The sequence below is a fragment of the Nipponia nippon genome, unplaced genomic scaffold (assembly GCF_047370975.1).
Source record: "Nipponia nippon isolate SJK-2023a ecotype South Korea unplaced genomic scaffold, ASM4737097v1 scaffold_1, whole genome shotgun sequence".
Taxonomy (NCBI): Eukaryota; Metazoa; Chordata; class Aves; order Pelecaniformes; family Threskiornithidae; genus Nipponia; species Nipponia nippon.
Window position 1 is genome coordinate 46,118,227 of NW_028262290.1, and position 23,071 is coordinate 46,141,297.

Consider the following 23,071-nt stretch of genomic DNA (forward strand, 5'->3'; position numbering starts at 1 on the left):
TGTACAGTTTCAATTGTATTTTAAACAATAGCAATCTTGCTTTTATTTTTAATGTGAAATTCCAGTAATGCATAAATTAAACACTGTTGATGGATTGTGTTAATTAAAATACAGTATTAAGGCTATTAAATATTTGCTGCCTTGAATTTTAAAGGAAGTCAAAGAATGGAGCAGAGAAAGCAATCGGGTGATCATCTGGAAATAGATTTAAAGTGATAAAGATGTTGCCTGTAGCAGTCTCTTCAGAAGGATAATATTTTCTGTGTTTTCATTTACTTCAGTGAAATAGCTGTGTCCTTCCTAGCTTGGGAGAAAAATGATCAGGCATTGAAAAAACAAGTGAGCTTACATATCTTTCCAAGCCGTTAATACCAGTGAGGTCCAAGAAGGGACATCTGTTTTTTTTCTAGAACCTTGAATTATGAACACAAGAAGTCAACTCAGTTAACTATTTGCAGATAATAGTTACTTTGTTTATTAAATGGATCAGTATGAAATGTCTTTGCAGTTCTCCTTTATCAGGGTATTTAAAATACTTTTAAAATATGGTTTTATACATTTTACATCCAAATTATCTTAAAGCAAATAATGAATAATAAATGTGATAGTAAATAAAACATTGACATTTTCTAATATGATGCAAAAAAATCCTCAATACATGCATGAAGCTATATGACATGCATTACATATACATGTAATACATATTTTGGTTAGCAAAAAAGTTGTATATAAAATTAGCTAGGCTATATTTCCTTGCTATGTAGTATGGTTGCTGCTAGTTTAAAAAAAAAAAAAAAGAAAACAGCAACAAAAACAAATAAAAACCCCAAACCAAACAAAAATCCAACAAAACACCCACACCTTCGATAAAGCACGGAATATTCAAGTAGTTAGTTAACCTTTTTTTCCCCCCCCCCCAACTTATCCGTCTGTATTTTTTTTTTTACCATTCATAAATCAAACAGCTGAGGGTTTTTCAGGTTTTGTTGCAGCAGTTTGAAAGTGTGACAACATCTGAAGACTGGGACATCAATTAGACGTTCTGATAATAATCCGTATTTAGCTTTGTGATGGAATTTGTATTTGTTTAACAGGTAAAAATTTAAATATTTGTATTTTGTATTACTATTTCGCTAGCTGTTCTTAAATTTTTGTAAGCAGATGAGGTACCTGTATTAAGTGTAACGAGCAGCATTATTGATGTGCTCACTCAGAATCGAACTGCAGCTGGAGGAGATAAGGAGGGATAAGCTTCTGAATTTGATATGGCAAAAAGGTTTATGATCTAATTCTACAGATCTTTGATATCACTGGATTGGTGAAATGCAGATATTTCTGTTGATGATAGCTGGTGGGTCTACCAAACAGGCAGTGAAAAGGTTCTGACAGACTAGAAATAATGGAGAAAAAAAGAACTGGAGTGGAAGGACGATTGATATATTTTAGGAGCTTAGACGAAGCTGTGTGTGTAGACAGGAAGGTACTGTGTTGGCGTTCTTGGGAAGTTCCTAGCACTGTGTTAATAGGATCTGTTTCTATAAATGAACCTCAGGCTTTTGGGAAGGACTTCAACTATCATTTTGGAAAAGGCGGTTCAGAACTTTTGAATATGAAGGCTAGTGACTTTGATGCAATTGTAACTTCTCTCCTCTCAAAAATGAACGAAAACTATAAAGAACCTGGAAACCTGAAAGAATGTTCACCGTGGATGAGTGAATTCAAAGCTGAGTTCTTGAGGAACGAACTAGAAGTTCCTGGTAAGTTCCCTTTCAGTGTCAATGGTGACCTGTCCCTTAGAAGAAAGTTGCTACTCTTGAGCTCTACTTCTTATATTGGCTATATGGCTCTTTCTGGCCTTACGCAGAGGTAGATTTCAGCTGAAATAACTCTGTTCATTCATCATCTCTTAAATCTGTTCTTAAGCTGCAGTCCTGATTTTTAAAATTGTATCTCTTACCTAAGAACTCAGTATTTTTTTTTTAAAGGCCTGACTCCAGGAAATCTGATATATAAATCTAATATATGTTTAAATCTAGATCAGAAAGGGTGTGTGTGAAACCATTAAGAGCTGCAATTCTAACAGCTTAACAAGGAAACAATATTAGTAATTCACAGATAAAACCATATGTGTATGATGGATTTTTATGCATTTTAAAATATTTTCTTCATAGTTATCATTCTGCCAATTTGACAAAATATTTGGAAGCGTGTTCTGTTCTTAAACACACTTTAAAAAAAAACTAAAATCAATCTATGTAACTTTTTTCTTCTTTTATTTTTTTCCACTATCACTTCAGGTCAGTATGATGGAAAAGGGAAACCACTGCCAGAGTACCATGCAAAAATCTCTGGATTTGATGAACGGGTATGTTTATAAGCTTGAGTCAAAATCCTGTGTGATATAAATTCATGTCCATATTCCATTTGAAGAATTTGACAATAGCAAATTTGTTGCTTATGTACGCGTCTTGCAGCACATAAAGGAAGGTCTGCAAATAGGCATTTGTTTTTCTAGTAGTAATTGAGCAACTTGATTGTGCCACATAGGAATGACAGATATGCTTAATTTCAGTGATGATTCCATAAGGCCAAGTCTACTATCACAAATATTTTGCTTTTTCCTGTCTTTTTCCAAGATAAGTGTAATGGAATCCTTGAGGAAGCCAAAACGTATAACAATCCGAGGCAGTGATGAGCAGGAGTACCCTTTTCTTGTCAAAGGTGGGGAAGACCTGCGACAAGACCAACGTATTGAGCAACTGTTTGATGTAATGAACATTATCCTTTCCCAAGATGCTACGTGTAGCCAAAGGAATATGCAGTTAAAAACTTACCAGGTCATCCCCATGACAACAAGGTAGGCATTTATCTTGAAGGGACAGAAATCCTTATGTTAACACCTGTTACTGTTGAGACGTTGGAAAATGAGATTTCTCTGTGCCATTCTGGTTCAGTGTGTTTTGTGTCTTGGCTTAGTTTTTTTTTTTCTTTTCCTTTTAAACGACATTGAAATTGCTTTGTCTGGAAACTGTTTTTCAGAGTATATTTAAATTGGTAGCTTTCAACCTTCTTTTAGCAGGCACTAGAATGTGTTGCTTCCTATTTGTGGTGTTCCTCTAAAGTTCACCTCTGAGCTACTTGTTCACATCTCTGACTTCTTTTGTTCCAGACTGGGACTCATCAAGTGGCTGGAAAATACTTGTACTTTAAAAGAATTCCTTAAGAACAGCATGTCTGAAGAGGAAGACATCAACTATAACAGGTGATGCTTGGTTTAGCTGTCTGCTTTAACAGAGACCGCTACTAATGGGGTTTTTTTGATACTGACAATCTTGTGGCAACATTTTCTTTTTTTAAAAGAATGAAATACAAGCACCTATAAGCAAGAAGGCAATTTGTACTTCCTGACCCAACTTAGTAATTAGCAACTGTTTAATGAGTACCATTGTAACTGGAATATCCTCCACCCAGCTTGTTTGAACAAGAGGCTTATAATCATGGGTGACGTCATTATCACCATTTCCTTATCAGCAGATTGATTTTACAAGCAAAGGATTTTGATCTCTTGATTTGATCAGGCAGGAAATGGACGTAGGTCAGCGAGGGGGGGAGCGGAGGGAAGGGAGAGCAGAGCAGAGTCAGAGCTATTCAGAACCTGGGTTCAGCAGTGAGTCAGTGACGGGGGAAATTGGCAGCAGATGCACAAAACACAACTGTAAAAGAACACTGTCTCTGACTTTATACAAATGCTGGGTTTGAATAAATTAGCTTACTTTCTCTTGATTGTAATTGGAGGATGAATATTTGTAAAATTGATTTAATTCTAGCATTTCAGCCTGTTAGAAATGTGGGTTTATTTGCCAACGTTGTTCTTAGTACATAATCTCTGTTTGGGTTTGTCAAAGTGGTGTTGTCACCACTTATTTTTACGAGTTCTCTTGTTCATGGGACAGGTTGGAGGAACTTCCAGCATGGAGGCTGGACTCCAAAGAGTCTTTATTTCTACAGTTACTTGATTTGTGAGCAGTTTAGGAACTGCTACAGTTCCTGCATTACTGCTGTTTGGTTCACTTTTGTGAACAGCAGTGGTATTTGTGTTGGTCTCAGTTCATTGACTGTGAAAGTGGAGGAGGACTTCTCACATGGAACAACCGCGTGAGGGGAGAAAATTTCTAATATACTAAATGTAGAAGATCAGCGTCTTTCTAAAAACAGTTAATGATTTATCCCCCCAAAAATAGCTTTATTTTATTGTTATATATAGACTTGAAATATTTTCTCGTATGTTCTTCAGTCAAGTCAATTAAGACACTTTATATTGACCTATGGTTGAATGACAGCACTCGCAAAGGAAAATTCTGATGAAATCCTTGCTGACAATATTTTGGTAGGAGTGGGGGGAATAACTTTCTGAAGTTTTGAAATCCTTTTCTTTATCCCGAAGTGATGGGCTATAGAGTCTGTAAATGATAAATACTTCTTAAATGGAAAGGATCTCCTTAAATGGAAAGGATCTCTATGTCTCAGAACATGCTTTGGAAGGAAGAGAGAAGGCGGGTGTTCTGCTAAGTTGCTGCCTCTCTGGAATAGAAGTTTAATGTCTGGTGTATTTAGTTAAGATGGGAGAAAAATATCAAATTATTCTATAAGCAGTGCAGCTAATGAAGACTGGCTTCTTATGGATTAATACCTTAAGTCCAAGCCCCCATACCTCCCTTCCTGTACACACCGAGGAGATAACGGACTGGCTTTCTGCATTCCCTGTCTGTTTGGATGGACACGGCAGCACGTACTGCAGTAGGCTACATAATGCCTCTCAAATGGATACAAGACTGTGTTAAAAATATCTTTCCCTCCCTGGAGAAATGATTTTGGGTCTTTCTTTTCAAGGCAGCATCTAATTGTCACAGTAGCTATTGACAAATTAACACCTTTGAGATGTCTAATCTTCTGTCAAATATGAGTGAAGTGCATTTGCAGCTGGGGGGAAGGAGATGGATGGATCAGCACATGCACTGGCAGCCTAAACTTCATTTCCATAGCAAGGCTAAAATTAATGTAGGCTGTAGCTTCCTGATTCTTTCTGTGCATAAAAATTTCATGGGTCATAGCAGCACGGACTCAGCCCGTGGATATTCGAGGACAGAGTGGTAAGATGATAAGAGGGAAATCATCAGCCCTTTTTTTGTCCCTAGCAAAAAAGGACCTCGTGCTGCCTATTCTGAGTGGCTGTCCAAGATGGGTGGGAAAGCGCAAGGCATCTCTCGATACCATGTTATGTACAGGTAGGTTTTAAAGGAGAACTTGGAGAGAGAGAAATAAGAGAAATATGGAAACTAGACTGTGCATACGCACACCGTTGCAGAAATTCCAGGAAAAATATGATCTTCATTATAAAATGCTGGCTAGTTATGTTTTTTGCCTGGTTTACTGCTTTGTCTTACTGGAGATGCTCTGCAGGAGGAGTTTGGTACTGCCAAAATCCCACCAGAGCACAGGAATGCTTCCCGAAGCTTGCTCACTTCCTTAAGAAAGTGTCTAGAAGCAGATGCTCCTCTTCAACTTTATTTTCTAGGTGTTTATTTTCTAGGAACGAGACCTGATTATGCGGTTAGGTAGGCTGCCTCAGAGCCAGAACACCTGCTGAAGTTGGGCGGAGAAAGTCATTTGTGATTCACTGAGAGTTTAAGAATATTTGACGGTTTGGGTCCCGACTTGAGCATCCCCTCAGAGGAATTTCCACACCTGTCTAGATCTAGCACTGTAGTGGGGGAAGTTTCCAGTGGAACATTTCTGATCAGCTCATAACCTGCTTAAGCAGGCTTCTTGCTTTTTAAGGGAAAACTCTGACTCGTTTATCTGAGTGTGTCTACATTAATATTTGTATTCAGATCCAGAATGTACTTTTAAAGTAAATTCCCAATCACCCCCACTCACCTCAAGTTGGCTTGCATTGCAGAGCTGTCCCTGATGCACAGCTCTGCTCCTTTCAGACGAAACTAGACTGCAAGGAGAGCACCCAGCGCATTCCGGCCGCTCACGAGCGTTCAGTTCGCAGGACCAGACATGAGCTAGTCCGGAGCAGTTGCCCTCCCTCCCTCCCCAAATGCATGGATGTCCTCAGCACCAGCTCTTTAGTTCTGTTGCCTCCCCTTGTGCTGCACTACTTTCTAGTGTCAATATAGCCTCCGCATGCTGCTGGCAGATTTTGTTTGGGTTTTAGTTTCTCTGCTTGGAAGAGACTGTCCAGCCAGAAAGAGTGCAATTGTATTGCTGTATTAAAACTTAACCCATTTACTTAATTTGAGAGAAATCAGACAAAACTAAATACTGTTTTGTATTAAGAAATGTCAGTCCTGGAAATAACTGCTTGGAAGAAAAGAGAAGGGGAGTGTTTTTAATATCACATAAAACTTCTTGGGCAAGCTCTCTGTGTGGCTTGCTGTACTGTTACTGGGGTAAGCAAAATGTGCTAATGCAGTCATGTACACATCTTAACTTTTAATGCCCAGTGGGCTGTTATTTCAATAGCTAACATTATTCTTTCATTAATTTGCAGAAGTGCTAGCCGTATAGAAACAGTCAGGTCTTTCCAAAGTAGGGAAAGCAGTGTTCCAGAAGACCTGCTGCGGTAAGTGTTCTGTTAATGACTGCACGTTGGGAAATGAATGTTGGCGTTTTATCTGTGTGCCACAAGTGACTTCTGTTTTGTTAAGGCGAGCCTTTGTGAAAATGAGTACATCTCCTGAAGCCTTCCTGTCTCTGCGGTCCCATTTTGCCAGCTCTCATGCACTGATGTGCATCAGCCACTGGATTCTTGGTATTGGAGACAGACATCTATCCAACTTCATGATTAACAAGGAGACAGGTGGCATGGTGGGAATAGACTTTGGATATGCGTTTGGCTCAGCTACACAGGTATTTGTTTTCTAATTAATTTGTTACGGCTTTTGCATTTAATATGTGCAATTACACTTGTATTCTCAGTACTAAATTTGATGCTCCTCATTTGCCATTGTTCTGATGCAAAATAATCTTCACAAGTTACTTCTAGTTAATAGAATAAAATCTCTGTTTCCAGATATTCTCAGAGAAGTAGGGAGCTATAGAGTTTCATAGAGTCTATACCATGGTGTTTTGTATAGTTCAGCCATGCTTTCAACCACTACTGCTCAATATTCATGACTAGAGCTTTGATGTCACAACTCAGTCCTGTTCTACCGAGTTGCACATTATTTTCGGTTAAGTGACAAAGAGGGTTTCAAAGCTTAAAAAGACAAAAATATTTATTTCTAATCCTTCTGTACCAAGGCTTCTTAACTGTTGTTTTCTTTTGACTGTCCTTCCCCTTGGCTAGTTTTTGGGCGTGCCAGAGTTGATGCCTTTTCGTCTGACTCGCCAGTTTGTTAATCTGATGATGCCAGTGAAAGAGTGGGGTCTCATTTATAGTGTGATGGTGCATGCTCTAAGGGCTTATCGTGCGGATCCAGATCTCCTCATCAGCACAATGGATGTATTTGTAAAAGAGCCTTCTTTGGACTGGAAGGTGGGATTTTTTTCCTCTTTCCTTTTTCTTCATGTGAAAATTCTTAAACTGTAATAATGATAAAACTGAGCAAAAAGGAAGTATTTCTTGATGCTCACTCTCAGTGCTCCTTTTATCTTCCTTTGTTTTATTGAGTTCTCAGAGAAACTGCACTTTTAAAGGATTTAAAATGACAGAATTCTATACTGATGGACAAAGAATAGTAGCACATATCTGTGTTATCAATGTACTGTGCTTTATCAGCATGATAATCCTAAAAATGTGGGTATCTCTTGATCACATTATGTCACTTGTGGCAGCAGCATAAATATTTTCAGCTTTCTGCATTGAGCCTCTTAAATTTACATAACAACACTGCATATATCAAACTAATAATTACAGAGAAAAAATCTGAAACCAGTTGCACTTCAGTAACTCGAGTTGTAAATTAAAATTTAAGTCATAGGCAGGCTAGATATCATCTCACTACTTTGTCCTCCGTTGTGTCTGCAGTTAAGAGTTACTGGCTTGACTTGGTATGATGTGGCGACTTAAAGGTCTTTTTAAGTATATGATTTCTGATAAATAGGGCAAATTTGTTTTCTCTTTAGAACTTTGAACAAAGACAGCTGAAAAAAGGAGGCACATGGATTAAGGAAATAAACACATCTGAAGTAAACTGGTACCCTTTGCAAAAAGTCAGCTACGTCAAAAGAAAGCTTACAGGAGCCAATCCAGCAAAAATCACGTGGTAAGATGCTCTCCTTTTGCTTTAAACTGCTCCACTAAGAGCTCTGGCAGTCTCCTCTGTCAGATTTTGCTCCCTTCAGATAGAATGGCAGCTAGGAAAAGAGCAGAGGCAGACAGGGTAAAATTTCAACAAACTTCCTCTCAGAATCATTTTGGTCCACATACAAGCTCTCTGCACCACCCCGCCAGCCAAAACACCAGATATCTCCCCATGAGTGTTCCTGCTCCAGCTCAGGCCTCCTGAGCAGTTTTACTGTTCCTGGCAACACACGCATCCCCACCCTGTAAGCCTGCTTAACTTCTCGTTCCTCAGACTGCTGTTCTTTATGTTCGTCTCCACAGCTTTTAGGCTAGGGGTAGTGTATAAATCGATATGCTTCCGCTGGACAGTTGCTTGAAATGGAACCTGAACCAGCTGTATGGGAGGCATGGAGGTAAGCTGCTTCCCAAAAACATCATGTTCAAATCTGATGGCATTGTCAGGTTATTTATGTCAGTCTAGTCAAGTCTGGCTCAAGCCAGAATGTCTTTAAAGTTCAGTTAAAGTACAATTAATCCCTTCCATCCTCTTTTAAAAAGACATTTTGAATTAATCAAAAAAAAAAAAAAAAGCAAAGAAAGCAAGCCTGTTTTAAAGCCATACAAATACTGAAAAGTGCAGGACTTGGGAGGAGTCCCTTTTGCGGTCAAGGCTGAACTGGAAAAGGCAGCAAAATACTTCTTGCAGACCCAAATCAGCAGGGCAGGTAAGGAGATAAGTTTGGATGTGAACTGCTGCATCCTTCTTTCAGTTAGAGACCTTTGACAGGATTGAAATATTCATGGTAAATATTCACTAGTGAAGGACACCTGAAATCACCAGTCTTTGCTGGCCAAGCCTTCTACAGCTATCGAACAGTCTCCGCGTCTTGAACACCATTCATGCAGCTTTATTTTTCAAGTACTGTTTCGTATTTTAAAACCCATCTCAGATTTTCTGCTTGTTTCTTTTAGTAAGAGCTTATTTTTGTGTTCTTAATTTTAGTGATGAACTACGCCTGGGTCATGAGAAATCGCCTTCTTATAAGGATTTTGCAGCTGTGGCTCGTGGTCACACTGATCATAATATCAGAGCCAAAGAGCCAGAGGACGGACTTTCAGAAGAGACCCAGGTGAGATGCCTGATCGATCAAGCGACAGACCCCAACGTTCTTGGCAGAGTTTGGGAAGGATGGGAGCCCTGGATGTGAGGGACTGCTCTCTAAAGGCCCAGTCTGCCAGGAGGAGCGTCCCCCAACACACAGCTGCAACCTGATCAGAATTTTAAGGCCAAAAAGGAGAAAAACTCTTAATCACTTTTATCATCATTAGTTAACCTGACAAATATAGAAAATAATTTTTTTGTATTAAAGCTGTATTCAAACAGTGATTTTTTTTTTTTTCCATTAATTTTCTTATATGTGGTTCTGCAACAAAGCAGCTTTGTCTTTGTGTTAAAATCCATGTAGAAAGAACTGGAGAGGCTATAGAGCTTAACGGCTAATTTGAAAGGCACTGAGACCGCTCAGGGGAAAGCACAAATTCATACCCTGCAAACTTGCAGGCATCCTCGTAGTGCAAGTCTGTGCTTTTGTCTTTTACACAGAGCTTGATGACAATCAACTGAAACTGTTCTGCAGACATATGTTATTTGTAATTAAAACTAGAAAATTTTCATATCAAGAGAAACCGTGAAGGACGTGGTAAAATTAAACAGAAAATGGCTTTTAGCTCTAGATAACACCTGAAGTATCTGGATGGTTATTTCATTACTGGCTAATGAGAAAGTAATGATGAGACTGTGCCAGTTTGTTCCAGCAGATTGTTCTTTAGCGATTTGAGGTTACACTCTCTTATCTCTGTCCTTTAGAAGTCTGTACTCCTCATGTCGTGTTAATTTGCCTGGCCAAAGCCAAAAGTAGCCGCTGCCGACACAGGAGCGCGCTGGAAGCTTCTTGCCATGACTGCAGCGGTGGAAGTTGGGCCAGATGTGGCTCTCCCTCTCCGGCAGCCAGCGCTCAGGTAGCCTTGGTGGCCAGTGCAGCACAGCACAGGCGGCAAGGGGGAAGGAGAGTTCTCTGAAGTATTACGGTTTTTATTACCCACAATTTGTTGTAGGAGGTAGTTTCCATTGAGGCTTTTAGTAATTATAAAAGGTGTAATAAAAAAATAAGTCTTTGCCCTTTCACTGCCTCCAAGCTTTCCCTCCCGCCTCCGTGGCGATGGGGCAGTCCCGGTCTCCCTGAGGGCCGCGGCTGCCACTGGCACCAGTCTCAAATGAATCTTTCAGCTGGAGAGCAAAGGGATCTGCCTCCTGGATACATCTCCACAAAAAACTTGGGATGAGGAAGATTGCTCGCTGCGGCCTAATGAATAGGGAGGGAGCTTTGTGGTTTCAAATACTTTCCAGCAACAGTTACTATTGATTACCTTCCTTCTTACTAAATATGCTCAATTCTTTGTCAGTAGTGTTACGAATCAAGAAATTCAGAGTCTTTTTATCAGATTTTACTAATTAAAAATATGGTTCGGCTGTATTTTTGTAGAGGAAACATCTATTTAAAAATAAAAATAAACTTTCAGATGCATACCTCATTTCAAAAGTTAATTTAGGGCATTTGAATCACAGAAAACATCCACATTTACCTATTTATACAGATGATAATTAACAGACAGCGGTTTTTTCATAGGACTGTGATATAGTCTATTTTTATATACACCTTGTGTAAGATATCTTCGTGCATTTTGTTCTTTTAACCTCTAGTATCAATAAAGATGGCAGCGTTATGACTAAAGCTTGGTTAGGTGAGGCACTCGGCTTTCACATTGTCACTCTACAAATACAATTTAGTTAAAGCGCAATAAAAAGCTACATGAAAAGGTGAGGGCACATTTGGAAATGAAGTGGCTGGTCGTACGAGGTGTTTAATTGCACTTTTGGCACATACCTCAGATATTTACTAGGTACTTTGACCTGTACTGCGGAGGACAAAGTTTAGGTTTATAGTTTAACGAGGCTCTTCTCGTAGGACTTTTGATACCTTCAGCAACAATAGATGTTTGTGTGTAGCAGGCCTCCCTCCAGCGCCAGCCAAGGCTGCCTTGGCCTTTGGGAAGGGGCCGGAGCAGGAGCGCAGCCCGGCCCTTCCAGGGGCAGGGGACTGTGGTGTGAGCCCTGCCCCACGCCCTCCTCTCCCTTTGGTCCATAGCAAAAGGTCCTCAGGCCGGGGGTGGAAGCCTTCGAGACAGGTGAAAGTAGCCCTGACAGTGCGAAAGAGCTTAGAACGTGTCCATGACACTTAAAATAGTTAAAAACTCAGTTTTGGCCCTAAAATAAGTGCTATAATTGGAAGCCTCAGCTACATCGGTCCTACTGGTGATGTATTTGCGAAGCTCAGGTGTCAGCACAAAGCTGCTGGGTTTTCATGAGGAGAAACACAACCTGTGTGAAGCAAGTGGAATTGCCCTAACGGAGCTCTCCCTGTGCAGCTGAATGAGCCCGAAACCAGCCTCCAGCAGCTGTAAATCGCGGCTGCCGTCCCCAAGCCTGAGTGAAGGGTGCTGCTCTCAATAACACACACCAGTGAAAGGACAAGGCTGAAGCCAGTCCATGAAGCAGCAAGGAAAGTACCGATGTAAGGAAAACCTCAAGTTGCTGGGCTCGGTGCTTTACGTGGCGGGTTTGTTCAGCTTCCAGAAAAGAATAAGATGATGTGAGGCTCAGAGTCGGAGACTGCTTCAGGTCTCATGATGCAAAACAAAATTTAGTAGCTATCCACAAGTACGGCAGAACATTTCCTTCTCAGATTAGATAACCAGATGTGCACTATATCTGGACGTTCATTAGTTGCATCTAAAAAGCTACGTAAACCATTAGCAGATATTCTCAGTAGTTTTTCTCAGTGTGCAGAATAATATTAACCTTTAAGCTAGTCCTTACCATCCCTGTCAATCTTAAAATTTCCCTGTAATTAAAAATAATAATACCGCTAAACACAGAGGAAAGCTCTGCAGGTGTAGCCCACAGTCGCCTCCTTTCCCAGCTGATCAAAAGGTTCCTGCGCGCTGCTTGTCGTGCCCGGGATTTTTCCTTCATCCCCACCATTGCCCCCCAGTTTAAATGTCAGCTTGAGGTGTCTGTGACTGAGATGTGGTACAGCACCAGCACGCGTCTGGGCCCGGGAAGGAGCCTATGAGCTCGCCACAAGGGTGATGAATTCAGCTCGTCTTCAGCCGGGGAATAAGGAGTTTCCTACAGCTCTTCTGGCCTCGCGCGGAAGGGTTTGGCCAGCTGCTTCCTGAAGTCAAGTAAGTGTCTGCGTTTAGAGACACTTCTCCCCAAACTTCACGTTTTTCAAAATCAGGGTGTTAAAATAAGGATTTATTACCGCTGCTTGAAAACCATTTTTTTTCCCCCTCACAAGTACTGCGGATGAGGGTCTGCCGAATCACTTCATTAACACCGTGTGCCTCATTTGGAAATGACCCGGGTTTTAAAAATTTCATTTTTAAGCTATGCTGCTTGTACGAAATGGCACCTCTGCAGAAAGGTTGCGCCCTGGCAGCCACCCACAGCACCGAATGGTGTCACTAGTCTCGTAGCAAAGCTATCAAATCTTACATTAAACCAAAAGTCTCCAGAATAGGGTGTTTAGGGGATTTTTGTTGCAGAAGGTTTTGGGAAGGAGTGGCTGTAAGGGACTGGAAATGATTTGGTTACAGTTTCCACATTATTTACAGGGTTTTTTGGTTTACTTTTTTTGTCCTTTTTGATGGGACAGGAGAGGGTAACAATCCCTCTACCTGTCCTTTAAACTCCCAGTAAATTACACTGTGCAAGGTTTCATTTGGTGAAGCAGAAGACGTAGCCGCGAATTTGATCTCACGAATCTTGTCCCTGCTGGAAAGTCGTGCAAAACCTGTGTCAGGGAAAGGTTCAGCGCATCCACCAAAGAGCGTGAGACAGTGAGGAGCGCAGGGTCTGAGGCGTTTCGCTGCTGTGGCACTTGGCCTTTCGGGAGCCCGGGTACGTGGAAGATTTAATTCAGCAGCTCAGCAGCCACAGGTGCAGCTGAACACACCCAGCACAGGCCGGCACCGCCGGGGCTGAAACACCCGCAGGAAGTCAGAGCGCGGAGTTTAAAAGAGCTAAAAAGACAAATCCTATCATTTACCGGCGGGTTCTTCGGCCGCTGACCATGGGGTGGCCGCGGGCTGGATCAGTGCAATGAACTGACCCAAACGAGAACAAGTGACGAGCAAAATCCTGTTACAGCGGTGCAAGAGATGGGGGAGGCACGAGCCCTGGCGGAGGTGGGCCGAGGCGGTAGGCAGGGTCCGTCCAGGGTCACTGCGCTGGCCTACGAGAGCCGGCGGCGACCTCAGGGAGGTACTGTCCCTCCCTAGGAGTGCATTGGCAGGCTTTTTTGACTCTTCCCAAACAACTTGCACCTCCTTATCTGCGCGTCCCATGCCCCAGTTCAGCCCCCAAGTGCCGTTCCTGGCTTCTAGCTGTGGAACGAAACGATGGCTGCAGTCCTGCTTCTTGTTGGAGGGGGAAGAAAACCAGGCAAACCTCCCTTTCCTCTTTTTGCCCCTTGTCAGCTGAGTCTTTGTCACCGTCCAGCCAGCCCTTCCCTGTGAAACCCGGTGGTGCACCCTGAGGTGCTTCCCCTGGCCAAGGCGCCCCCCGCAGTCCTGCTCCGCAGCCGCCTTACCCCAGCCCATGAATCCCCCAGGAGCCAGGTCCTGCTGGCGCTGCCTCAGCCCCGTGGCACCCCAGGAGCAGAGAAGGGCTCCGTGGGCTCCACAGGATCCGCCCAGCCTCGCTGGGCTCCCAGCCCCGCTGCCCCAAAACGTCCCGCAGCTCTGGCTGGGTTGCCAGAAGCAAGCACGCCAGGAGGAGGACGGGGAGGGTTAAAGCCAGGCTGAAGCATTGCCCCGTTTCCTCACCTTCCCTGGGTGGCCTGGCCCCCATTTTTCAGGAAAAACTAGGAAGAAATACAGTGGGATTTAACTCCTGTCCCTGGAGGGCTCGGGGTCCTGGTGCTTCTCTGGGATTCACAGCTGGCACTCCAGAGTAATTTAAAATTTTATCTTTTGTCTGCAAAGTTTTCTTAGAGAAAGGTTTCTTGTCCTTTCTCTCCAGGTGTAAATGCTCCTCTTTTCTGGATTTGGAGCAGGAACTTCAAACAGGTTTTAGAGAAAATATTCTGAAATTCAGATGCTCAAATGTTTCTTACTGCTGTTTAAAACTTACCGGAGCCCAGAGAGAGGCCACGATTCGGTGCGTCAGGTGCTCAGCGGGGCGGGTGAGGGAATCAAGGGCTTGTCTCTGCTCCACTCTCCATGAAATTATCTATGCAAATGGGAACAGATTCAGCTGCCGAGATGCCGGACAAATCCACCCCAGGACACAGTATGGTGTGGATATAGTCCTGCCTTCAGCCCAGCGCTTTGTTAAGCGACAAGTATCGCTCGCTCACCTGCTCCTGGGTGCTTTGCTGCAGGTGTAGTGCCATCCCAGGGCTTCATAGCTGCACAGCTGTATTGGGTTTGGTTTTACCCAAGGTTTTGGTAGTGGGGGGGCTACAGGGGTGGCTTCTGTGAGAAGCTGCTAGAAGCTTCCCCTGTGTCCAATAGAGCCAACGCCAGCCAGCTCCAAGACCAACCTGCCGCTGGCCAAGGCTGAGCCCATCAGCGATGGTGGTAGCACCTCTGGGATAACAGACCTAAGAAGGGGGGAGAAAACAAACCTGTGCAACTGCAGCCGGAGAGAGGAGTGAGAATATGTGAGAGGAGCAACTCTGCAGACAGCAAGGTCAGTGGAGAAGGAGGGGGAGGAGGTGCTCCAGGCACTGGAGCAGAGATTCCCCTGCAGCCCATGGTAAAGACCCCTGCAGCCCACGGAGGTTAACTGTGGAGCAGATATCCACCTGCATCCCATGGAGGACCCCACACTGGAGGGGCTGGATGTCCAAAGGAGGCTGTGACCCCATGGGAAGCCCGCGCTGGAGCAGGCTCCTAGTGGGACCTGTGGACCCGTGGAGAGAGGAGCCCACGCTGGAGCAGGTTTGCTGGCAGGGCTTGCGACCCTGTGGGGGACCCACGCTGGAGCAGTCTGTTCCTGAAGGACTGCACCCCCTGGAAGGGAGCCACGCTGGAGCAGTTCACGAAGAACTGCAGCTGTGGAAAAGACGTTGGAGAAGTTCGTGGAGGACTGTCACCCATAGGAGGGACCCTGCACTGGAGCAGGGGAGGAGTGTGAGGAGTCCTCCCCCTGAGGAGGAAGGGGCGGCAGGGACAACGTGTAATGAACTGACCGCAACCCCCATTCCCTGTCCCCCTGCGCCTCTGGGGAGGAGGAGGTAGACAAATCGGGAGTGAAGTTGAGCCCAGGAAGAAGGGAGGGGTGGGGGGAAGGTGCTTTAAGATTCAGGGTTTTTTTCTCATTACCTTACTCTGACTTGATTGGTAATAAATTAAACTAATTTCCCCAAGCTGAGTCTGTTTTGTGACGGTAATTGGTGAATGATCTCTCCCTGCCCTTATCTCGACCCACGAGCCTTTCATTACATTTTCTTTCCCCTGTCCAGCTGAGGAGGGGAGAGATAGAGTGGCTTTGGTGGGCACCTGGCGTCCAGCCAGGGTCACCCCACCACAGTGGCACGTGGGGGAAGCCCCCGAAACGCCCTCCTGAAATCACACATCTCAGGCTCAGCAACAAACGCAACCAACTCCCCTTCCAGGGGAGGGCTCTCCCGGCTTGGTTTTTGGGGGGAGACAGGTGGCGACAAGTCCAACCATGAGCTCTGAACACGCCTCCGGGTCCTGATGACACCGTAAGCAAAGCTGCACCCTCCACGCTGGTGGGACACGGGTGGCAGATATTGGGGCTCCCATGCCCAGCAGGTCGCTGTTTACCAAGGGATTTTGGGAATCTAATTGCCGTATGGCAGGGTGCCCAGTGGCGGCCGGGTAACCTGACCGTGCATCGCGTCTCTTTTTTGGGGTGACACATGATGGGCGTTAAATGAGACTGCTCGGGCTGGCGCGGTTGCACACCAACACCGTCTGATGACCAGCTGCCCTCTGGGGCTAAGGACTGAAAGCATAACACGGTTCCACGGACAAGCAGTTAAACGACACACTTTCCAAGAGAAATGAGGATTTTATGGCTACGGCAGGTGAGATGTAGCCCCTTCCAGCAACCAACAGACCCTGTGGGGGAGCGAGCGGGTGCCACTGCCTTGAGTTTCTGAACTCCCTTCCCATGCTTCACGCGCCCACCTCTCTGCACGCCACGCAGAGAAAAAGGCGCAGGAGCACCGGGCGACGGCTGCGGCTCCCTGCCGGGCAGCCAGGCCAGGGCAGAGCTGTGCACCGTGACTGTACCCCGGTGCTGGAGGGCAGAAAGTACCAACACGCAGAACTGGCTTTGGGCATATTATTTTTTGATGAGGTGGAAAAGGAAAAATTTTTGCATTAAAAAAAAAAAAAAGAAAAGCAACCACTTCTTGTGTCACTGTCAAGTTCAGTGCTTATTGCTCACGTAGATAGAGGCTGCATGATCCAAACCCTGATGAGCGAAGCAAATCAAGTTTATTTAAACACAACATCTCTGTGGGGTTAGCTGCAGCACCAGAGCCAAAAGCAAAGCCAGGCCCCTCCATGTGAAACCTTACCTGCCAGGCAGCGCGCACCTAGCCTGCTCCCACAAGCCTTCCCACGAGGAGTTTACGGCCAAAAGGCGAGCGTGTACCAGTCCTGTCCCAACTATTTGTGTTAAAATACACACCCTTTGATAAACAGCTGCGTTTCACTGCAACAGCTGCGGTAGCGGCAGATGGAGCCCTGCCCGGAGCGAGGCAGCGGGCCCGGCCGCCCAAGGGCCAGCATGACCGGCACGTACCCACCGTCCCCAGAAAGCCACCGCCGAGCGGGGCACGGCTTCGTGCCAGCGGTGTCAGCTGAGCGCCGGGCCGAAAAGTCAGCGGCTGGGCTAGTCCTGCTGAAGCGTCATCGATCTAGCTGGGTCTTCTGGAAAGAAAAAAAAAAAAAGAAATCTTAAAATAGACTTTTCTAAAAAGTGTGGGTTTTTTTTTTTTGGTGTGTTTCTTCTGTAATTCGGTCAGTGGAGCACCTAGGGGTGAAGCCAGGGTTTTTAAAACTGTTTTATGTAACTGGAGAACATAGCATTTCACATATTTGAAGTGAAAATGTTTTCATTTCTCTGATACTTGCCAACTGAATAGTAGTAGTTTACTGGGTGCAAGGAGGGGGGAAAACGCATAGTTACTTACCGTAAGTTTTTAAGACAGGCTTAACGTCACGCAACCAGGGTGAAGCAGCTCAAGCTGCCTCCGCGACCCCCTTCCCACCGGAGCATCCTGCAAGGAGCAGCCCAAGCCGCCCCCCCCCCCCCCGCCCCCGGTCACTGGAGGGGGGATTTGGACTCGGGTGAAGCTGCGGAAGGAGCGGAGCCTCGGGAGGGCGCTCGGGCGATGCACACGGACACGCGTGGGGCAGGCAGCATCTTCCCCGTCTGTATGGGGGGATGCAGCGTGGTGGCGGGGGGGTAAAATGAGCCTTTTCCGCCAGCTTTTCCGCTGGCCCCTGTGGAAATAAGCCGGGAAAATTAAGGCTCGAGTGTTGCAGGGGGGGTGGGGGCAGGTACCGGCGTCGGGGCACCGTCCCGTCCCCCCGGGGGGGGGTCCACCCAGGACCGCGGCCACCCTCCACCGGGAGGTGGCAGCTCTCCGCGGCGGCAGCCCTGCCTCCGCGGCCGCGCACCCCACCCGCTCCCGCCCCCGGTTCCCCGGGGGTGCCGGGAACACTCGTTCCCCGTCATTGGGGCAGGAGGCGGGGCCGAAGCCGTATAAGAAGAGACCGAGCGGGCGTTTCGCTCCCAGGTTCAGAGACGCCTTGTCCCATCCCCGCCTCCTGTCGCAGAGCACGGCGTGACCCCAGCCCGGATCGGCCCCTTCGGGGAGGCGAGGCGGCGGCGGGACGGCAGCAGCACCAGCAGTGGCAGCAGTACCAGCACCAGCAGCACCAGCACCAGCACCAGCACCAGCAGCCCCGCTCCCCACCTGCCCGTGGCGGAGGCTGGAGCTGCGATCGTCGCGGAGCGGCGGCGCTTGGTGCCCGCGGCCCGGAGCCCCTGCGCCGCGGCCGTGCGGCGCCGCGTCCCGCTCGCCGATGAGCGCCGCCGCTCTCTACAGCCTGGACTCGCCGGCATGTTATAAGAGCTGGTGCCTGGAGCCCGCCAACTTCTACGACGCCAAGGTGGGCAGCGGCGGCGGGCCGGGTCCCGCCTGCAAGCCGGGGGGCCGCGGCGGCTGCGGGATGAGCGGCGAGGAGGCGGGGGGCGGCCTGGGGGGCAGCGGCACCAACCTGGCGGAGCTGAGCGCCGCCGCCCCGGCCATGTACGAGGACGAGAGCGCCATCGACTTCAGCTCCTACATTGACTCCATGTCGGCCGTGCCCAACCTGGAGCTGTGCAACGACGAGCTCTTCGCCGACCTCTTCAACAGCAACCACAAGCCCGAGCGGGGCGGGGACTACGGCGAGTACCTGCCGCCGGGCGGCGGCGCCGGCCGCGACCCCGCCAAGGACCTCGGCGCTGCCATGACCACCCTGCTGGGCGCCGAGCCCCGCACCGCCTCCTCCTCCTCCTCCTCCTCCTCTTCCTCCTCCTCCTCCTCCTCCTCCTCCCGCGGCGCCCTGAAGCAGGAGCCGGACTGGAGCGACAGCGACCTCTCCTCCTCGCTGCTGCCCTCGCAGATCGCCACCTGCGCCCAGACCATCATGAACCTGAGCGGGCAGCCCACGCCGCCCACCTCCCCCGAGCCGCCGGGCAGCAGCTCCCCCTCCAGCTGCAGCACCCGCTCCCCGGGCCCCGCCGGGGCCGGGTCGGGGCAGGGCGTCGCGCCGCCGCCGCCGGCCGCCGGCGGGAAGGAGCGGGGCGGCAAGAAGTGCGTGGACAGGTTTAGCCCCGAGTACCGGCAGCGCCGGGAGCGCAACAACATCGCCGTGCGGAAGAGCCGCGACAAGGCGAAGCGGCGCAACCAGGAGATGCAGCAGAAGCTGCTGGAGCTCTCGGCCGAGAACGAGAAGCTGCACAAGAAGATCGAGCAGCTCACCCGGGACTTGACCAGCCTCCGGCACTTCTTCAAGCAGCTGCCCAGCGCCTCCTTCCTGCAGCCCGGCTCGGGCACCGACTGCCGGTAACCGGGGGGGAGCGGGACGGAGCGACGGACTCCGGGAGACCGTGGATAAATACCTCAGAGGGCCGGGCCGGGCCGAGCCGAGCCGAGCCGAGCCTGTGCCGGGCCGGGCCGCGGCGCCCCGGGCCGGGCCGGGCGCGGGGCGGAGGCGCGGAGCCGCGGCGGGACCTGCCGGCCTGCGGCCGCCGTCCCGGGCTTGTAGCGACGTGCGGCGACGGCTGGGTCTTTCACCACGAAACTTGCAAAAAAAAAAAAAAAAAAAAAGAAAGGAAAAAAGCTAAATATCTTCTTTTTTTTTTTTTCTCCCCTTAAATTATTTTTGTAATGGTAGTTTTCGTCTTTTCTACATTTTACTCATACCGATGCAGCTATGGTACATCTGTTAAAATGATTCAAACCCCCATGTATTTTAGACAGTAGGATGAGAAAAAAAAAAAAGACTGAGCATGCTCGACCTTTTATATCAATTTTTACAGCATTTCTAAGAATAAAAAAAAAAGGCATTTTAAATCAACCCTGCTGTCGTTTGCTCTGTGTCGGGGAAGCGGCGGGGCAAGCGGCGCTCCCCGGGGCTGCCGCCAGCTGCAGCGCTGGGGGGACACGGACATGGACACGGACACGGACACGGGGGGGCTGCCCGCAGCCGAAACGGGGAGGTGAGGGGGGGACGGGGGGGGGGCGAGGTGCACTGCTTTTGTTTGCTAAAGCCGGCGAAGGGGGCTGCAGTGGTGGGAGTAACTGGGACTCTCCGCTTCGCCCCGGGAGCTGCGTGGCGGTGCGGGACCGCTGAGTCAGTGGCGGCCGCCCAGCGGCTGCACGGCAAGAGGGGCTGCTCGTCGGCCAGGGCTCTTCCAGAAGCAGTATTATGTAAGAAAGAGAATAAAAAAGTATACGTGCACACAAGAACACCGCTAGTTAAAATTCCTGTTAAAAACCCCTGGAAGCGGTTTCCGCTCCAGAGAAGGCAACGCTGCGCCCACGCTAACGCTGCCGAGCTGGAGCCCCCGAGGAGCCGAGGTGCTGCCCACAGGCACCTCAGCCGCCGCTCTCACTGCTCGCTGCCAGCGAAAGTGCGAGATCTCTGAGCGAGCCAGTGTATTGCACCTTGCCCGAATGCTGCCAGCGCGCCCAGGACGAGGACGGCTCCCGTAGGGCGCTGGCAGAAAACCGGGCGGCCGGGCCGGGCTCCGCCAGCGGCCGGGGCTGGGCAAGAGGGAGATCTCGCCCCGCTCGAAGGGGCCACCCTGGTCGCGTCCAGAACCGAAAACCGTCTTTCGCGAGACCGAAAGACGTGGAGGATGGGGGGAAAAAGGGGGATTCAAAAGCCGGGTCATGCCTTCACTACTCGTGCTGTACGTAAGACTTCCCACTATCGGCCTCAGCCGCAGGCACGCTTCGGTGTAGCAACAGGTTCGCTGTTCCTTTTCCGCTGGGTAATCACGTACCGGACCTGCGCAAAACCATTCATTCCTCCTCCTCCGACCTGTACAGGTTTTTTAAATACCGTGAAAGGGGAAGGGGAAAAATCTAATCTCTGACTGAACTCTTAGACTAATTCTTGCATCTCAAACAATGCACACGTAGGAAAAATTCCATGTTATTTATCTGATCTGTAATCCAGGTCTCTGTACAGCCAGGGTGAGGATAGTGATGCGGCCTACAAAGCAGTTCGCTCATTACCCGTAACAGAAACTGTATAAGGAAACACCCGCTTTGTGGGAAGCTCCAGATAACACGGTACTTCTATGCTTAGAGACCAATTAGTCGTAAAACATTAACTTTATATATGCTTGACACTTCAAAATATAAGCTTTGTTCAAATCTCTGTCCTTACAACATTTATTGCAAGGTGATAACAAAACGTTACAACTCAGAATTCACGCACAACGCGGTGTTTTGCGGCCGGCGGTAGGTCTGGAATCCGCTGATAAAACTCAGCTTAGACCCACGTTTGCTGCCTATAGCAAGGTATTTATTTCACAAATATCGGTAAAATATTTTCCATCGACACATAATAAATACAGTACTATAAAAAAAAGTTCACAAGCATTCAAAACTTCCCGAGCAAGGTGCTTTACATACATCAACAGCAAACACGCCAGAGAACTGTATTCTTAAATTCTGAACTGATCCAAAAAAGAAGAGTTCAGAAAGTTGAACAGCCGATCTATTTTTTTATAGAGAGATTTTTTCAGTGTTAGCACAATGCGCTTTGTAAATCACAGTTTTAATAAACTTATCTTAATACTTATCGCACTTGCATTACATGTTATCTGTGGCACTAGTTAACAGATAACCACATGACAAAGTCCACAGATTCTCTAGTAGCTGACTGGAGTTCAGCTCAGTGTCTTGCTGCCGCTTCCAGAAGAGCAATTTCCTCCAGCGCGACGCAGTTGGGGTGGCTGGTTACGGAGTGGACGTAGCAGTTCAGTAACCCCACCTCCTTTCCCAGCACGCTCTGCACCTCATAACTCTGCAGTGATAAAAGCATGTTGATTAAAACAAACAGTCCTGGACATTCTGTTCTAAGCAGCATTGGGCTGGGAAGATGCAGGGTGTAAGGTCCTCTTCCAACAGACAGTTTTTTTTAAGGACTCAAAAAGAAAGGTGCATTACAACTGATGGAAAGAATGAATACATTAGATTTTCGATAGCTAGATCTCACTCCTGCTTAAAGTCCTGCTTCCTTACCAGGCTTTTAAAAATTATCTGTTGAAGAGAAAAAAAAAAAAAAAAGCCATTGTGACTTTTACAATTTTGCTAAAGCATAACCTACATGTGCTCCCTTTCTCTAGCTTCCTGACACTCCTAGGATTTCACATGTGCTAGCAATGTGTATACACGTACTATATATCGATTACCTTAGCTAACAGATCCACTAAAGGAAAAAATATTTTGTAACTCTTTTTACTCCCCTTCTCCCCCCTTTTAACTCGGTGTTGTACCGCGCCTCCTTTACGATCACCAGCAGCTACAGTCCCTTCTGTTTCACGAGCCGACTGGCAGCTTACCCACATGAGTTGTGCCTGAGCGAATTTGTAGAGACTGTATTCTGCGTGGAGGAGAGGGGTGCGAGGCTGGGTGACTTCTCCAGGGAGGCAGCAGGTGAGCAGAAGAACTGGTAACACCGACAGATGATACCTCGCATGAAAGGGTATCTCAGATGGCAGGTTGACGTCCATTTCTTTCCCCAGCAGGACTTGCCTCTGACCAGCCTCTGACCATGCCCCCCGCTTTCATCTGGGCTGTGCAGTTGTACAGGTACGTGATACCCACCTCTATGGCCTGGTTCAAGGTATAAACAACCCTTTTTTTTTTCCTTAGATTATTTTTACCCCAGACCGGTTCTGCAGTCCGATGCACCATGCAGCTGCACAAACAGCTATACTGGTGTAACAAGAAGGGCTGCCACAAGGTAAGGAACAAGTGGCCAGGGCCAGCGACGGCTAAAACCAACCTCCCTGCCAAAAGAAATGATTACAAAGCTGCACCCTTAGAAACTTTAGCAGCGCTGGCAAAAAAAATGCCACCTCAAGTGGTATTTCTT

At 47.5% G+C, this 23,071-nt stretch overlaps 3 protein-coding genes across 15 annotated transcripts in view; 2 read left to right on the top strand and 1 right to left on the bottom strand.

Moving 5' to 3' along the window:
• PRKDC (protein kinase, DNA-activated, catalytic subunit) overlaps window positions 1–11,197 on the top strand; it is an 86,470-nt gene extending 75,273 nt beyond the window's left edge. For 5 of the 8 annotated variants that reach the window (XM_087753706.1, XM_087753662.1, XM_087753670.1 and 2 more), the window contains 10 exons: window positions 1,553–1,757; window positions 2,298–2,365; window positions 2,637–2,857; window positions 3,170–3,262; window positions 5,196–5,285; window positions 6,560–6,631; window positions 6,717–6,918; window positions 7,358–7,546; window positions 8,137–8,276; window positions 9,300–11,197. In XM_087753706.1, coding sequence (XP_087609832.1) covers window positions 1,553–1,757; window positions 2,298–2,365; window positions 2,637–2,857; window positions 3,170–3,262; window positions 5,196–5,285; window positions 6,560–6,631; window positions 6,717–6,918; window positions 7,358–7,546; window positions 8,137–8,276; window positions 9,300–9,504 — 1,485 coding nt within the window. In that variant the 3' untranslated portion in view covers window positions 9,505–11,197. Of the gene's footprint in view, window positions 1–1,552; window positions 1,758–2,297; window positions 2,372–2,636; window positions 2,858–3,169; window positions 3,263–5,195; window positions 5,286–6,559; window positions 6,632–6,716; window positions 6,919–7,357; window positions 7,547–8,136; window positions 8,277–8,617; window positions 8,710–9,299 lie in introns of those variants that run through there. The other 3 variants (XR_015703845.1, XM_087753686.1, XR_015703848.1) reach the window with 3 other exon arrangements.
• A 6,992-nt stretch (window positions 11,198–18,189) lies between these two features.
• CEBPD (CCAAT enhancer binding protein delta) lies at window positions 18,190–20,035 on the top strand. Its single transcript, XM_087753721.1, has one exon. It carries the CDS (start codon window positions 18,494–18,496, stop codon window positions 19,523–19,525), a length of 1,032 nt encoding a protein of 343 aa, XP_087609847.1. The 5' UTR covers window positions 18,190–18,493; the 3' UTR covers window positions 19,526–20,035.
• Window positions 20,036–21,344: 1,309 nt separating this feature from the next.
• The window catches only part of SPIDR (scaffold protein involved in DNA repair), a 208,036-nt gene continuing 206,309 nt past the window's right edge, over window positions 21,345–23,071 (bottom strand). For 5 of the 6 annotated variants that reach the window (XM_087753773.1, XM_087753750.1, XM_087753743.1 and 2 more), the window contains one exon: window positions 21,345–21,997. In XM_087753773.1, the coding sequence (XP_087609899.1) occupies window positions 21,866–21,997 (132 nt within the window). In that variant the 3' untranslated portion in view covers window positions 21,345–21,865. Of the gene's footprint in view, window positions 21,998–22,185; window positions 22,234–23,071 lie in introns of those variants that run through there. The other variant, XM_087753757.1, reaches the window with a different exon arrangement.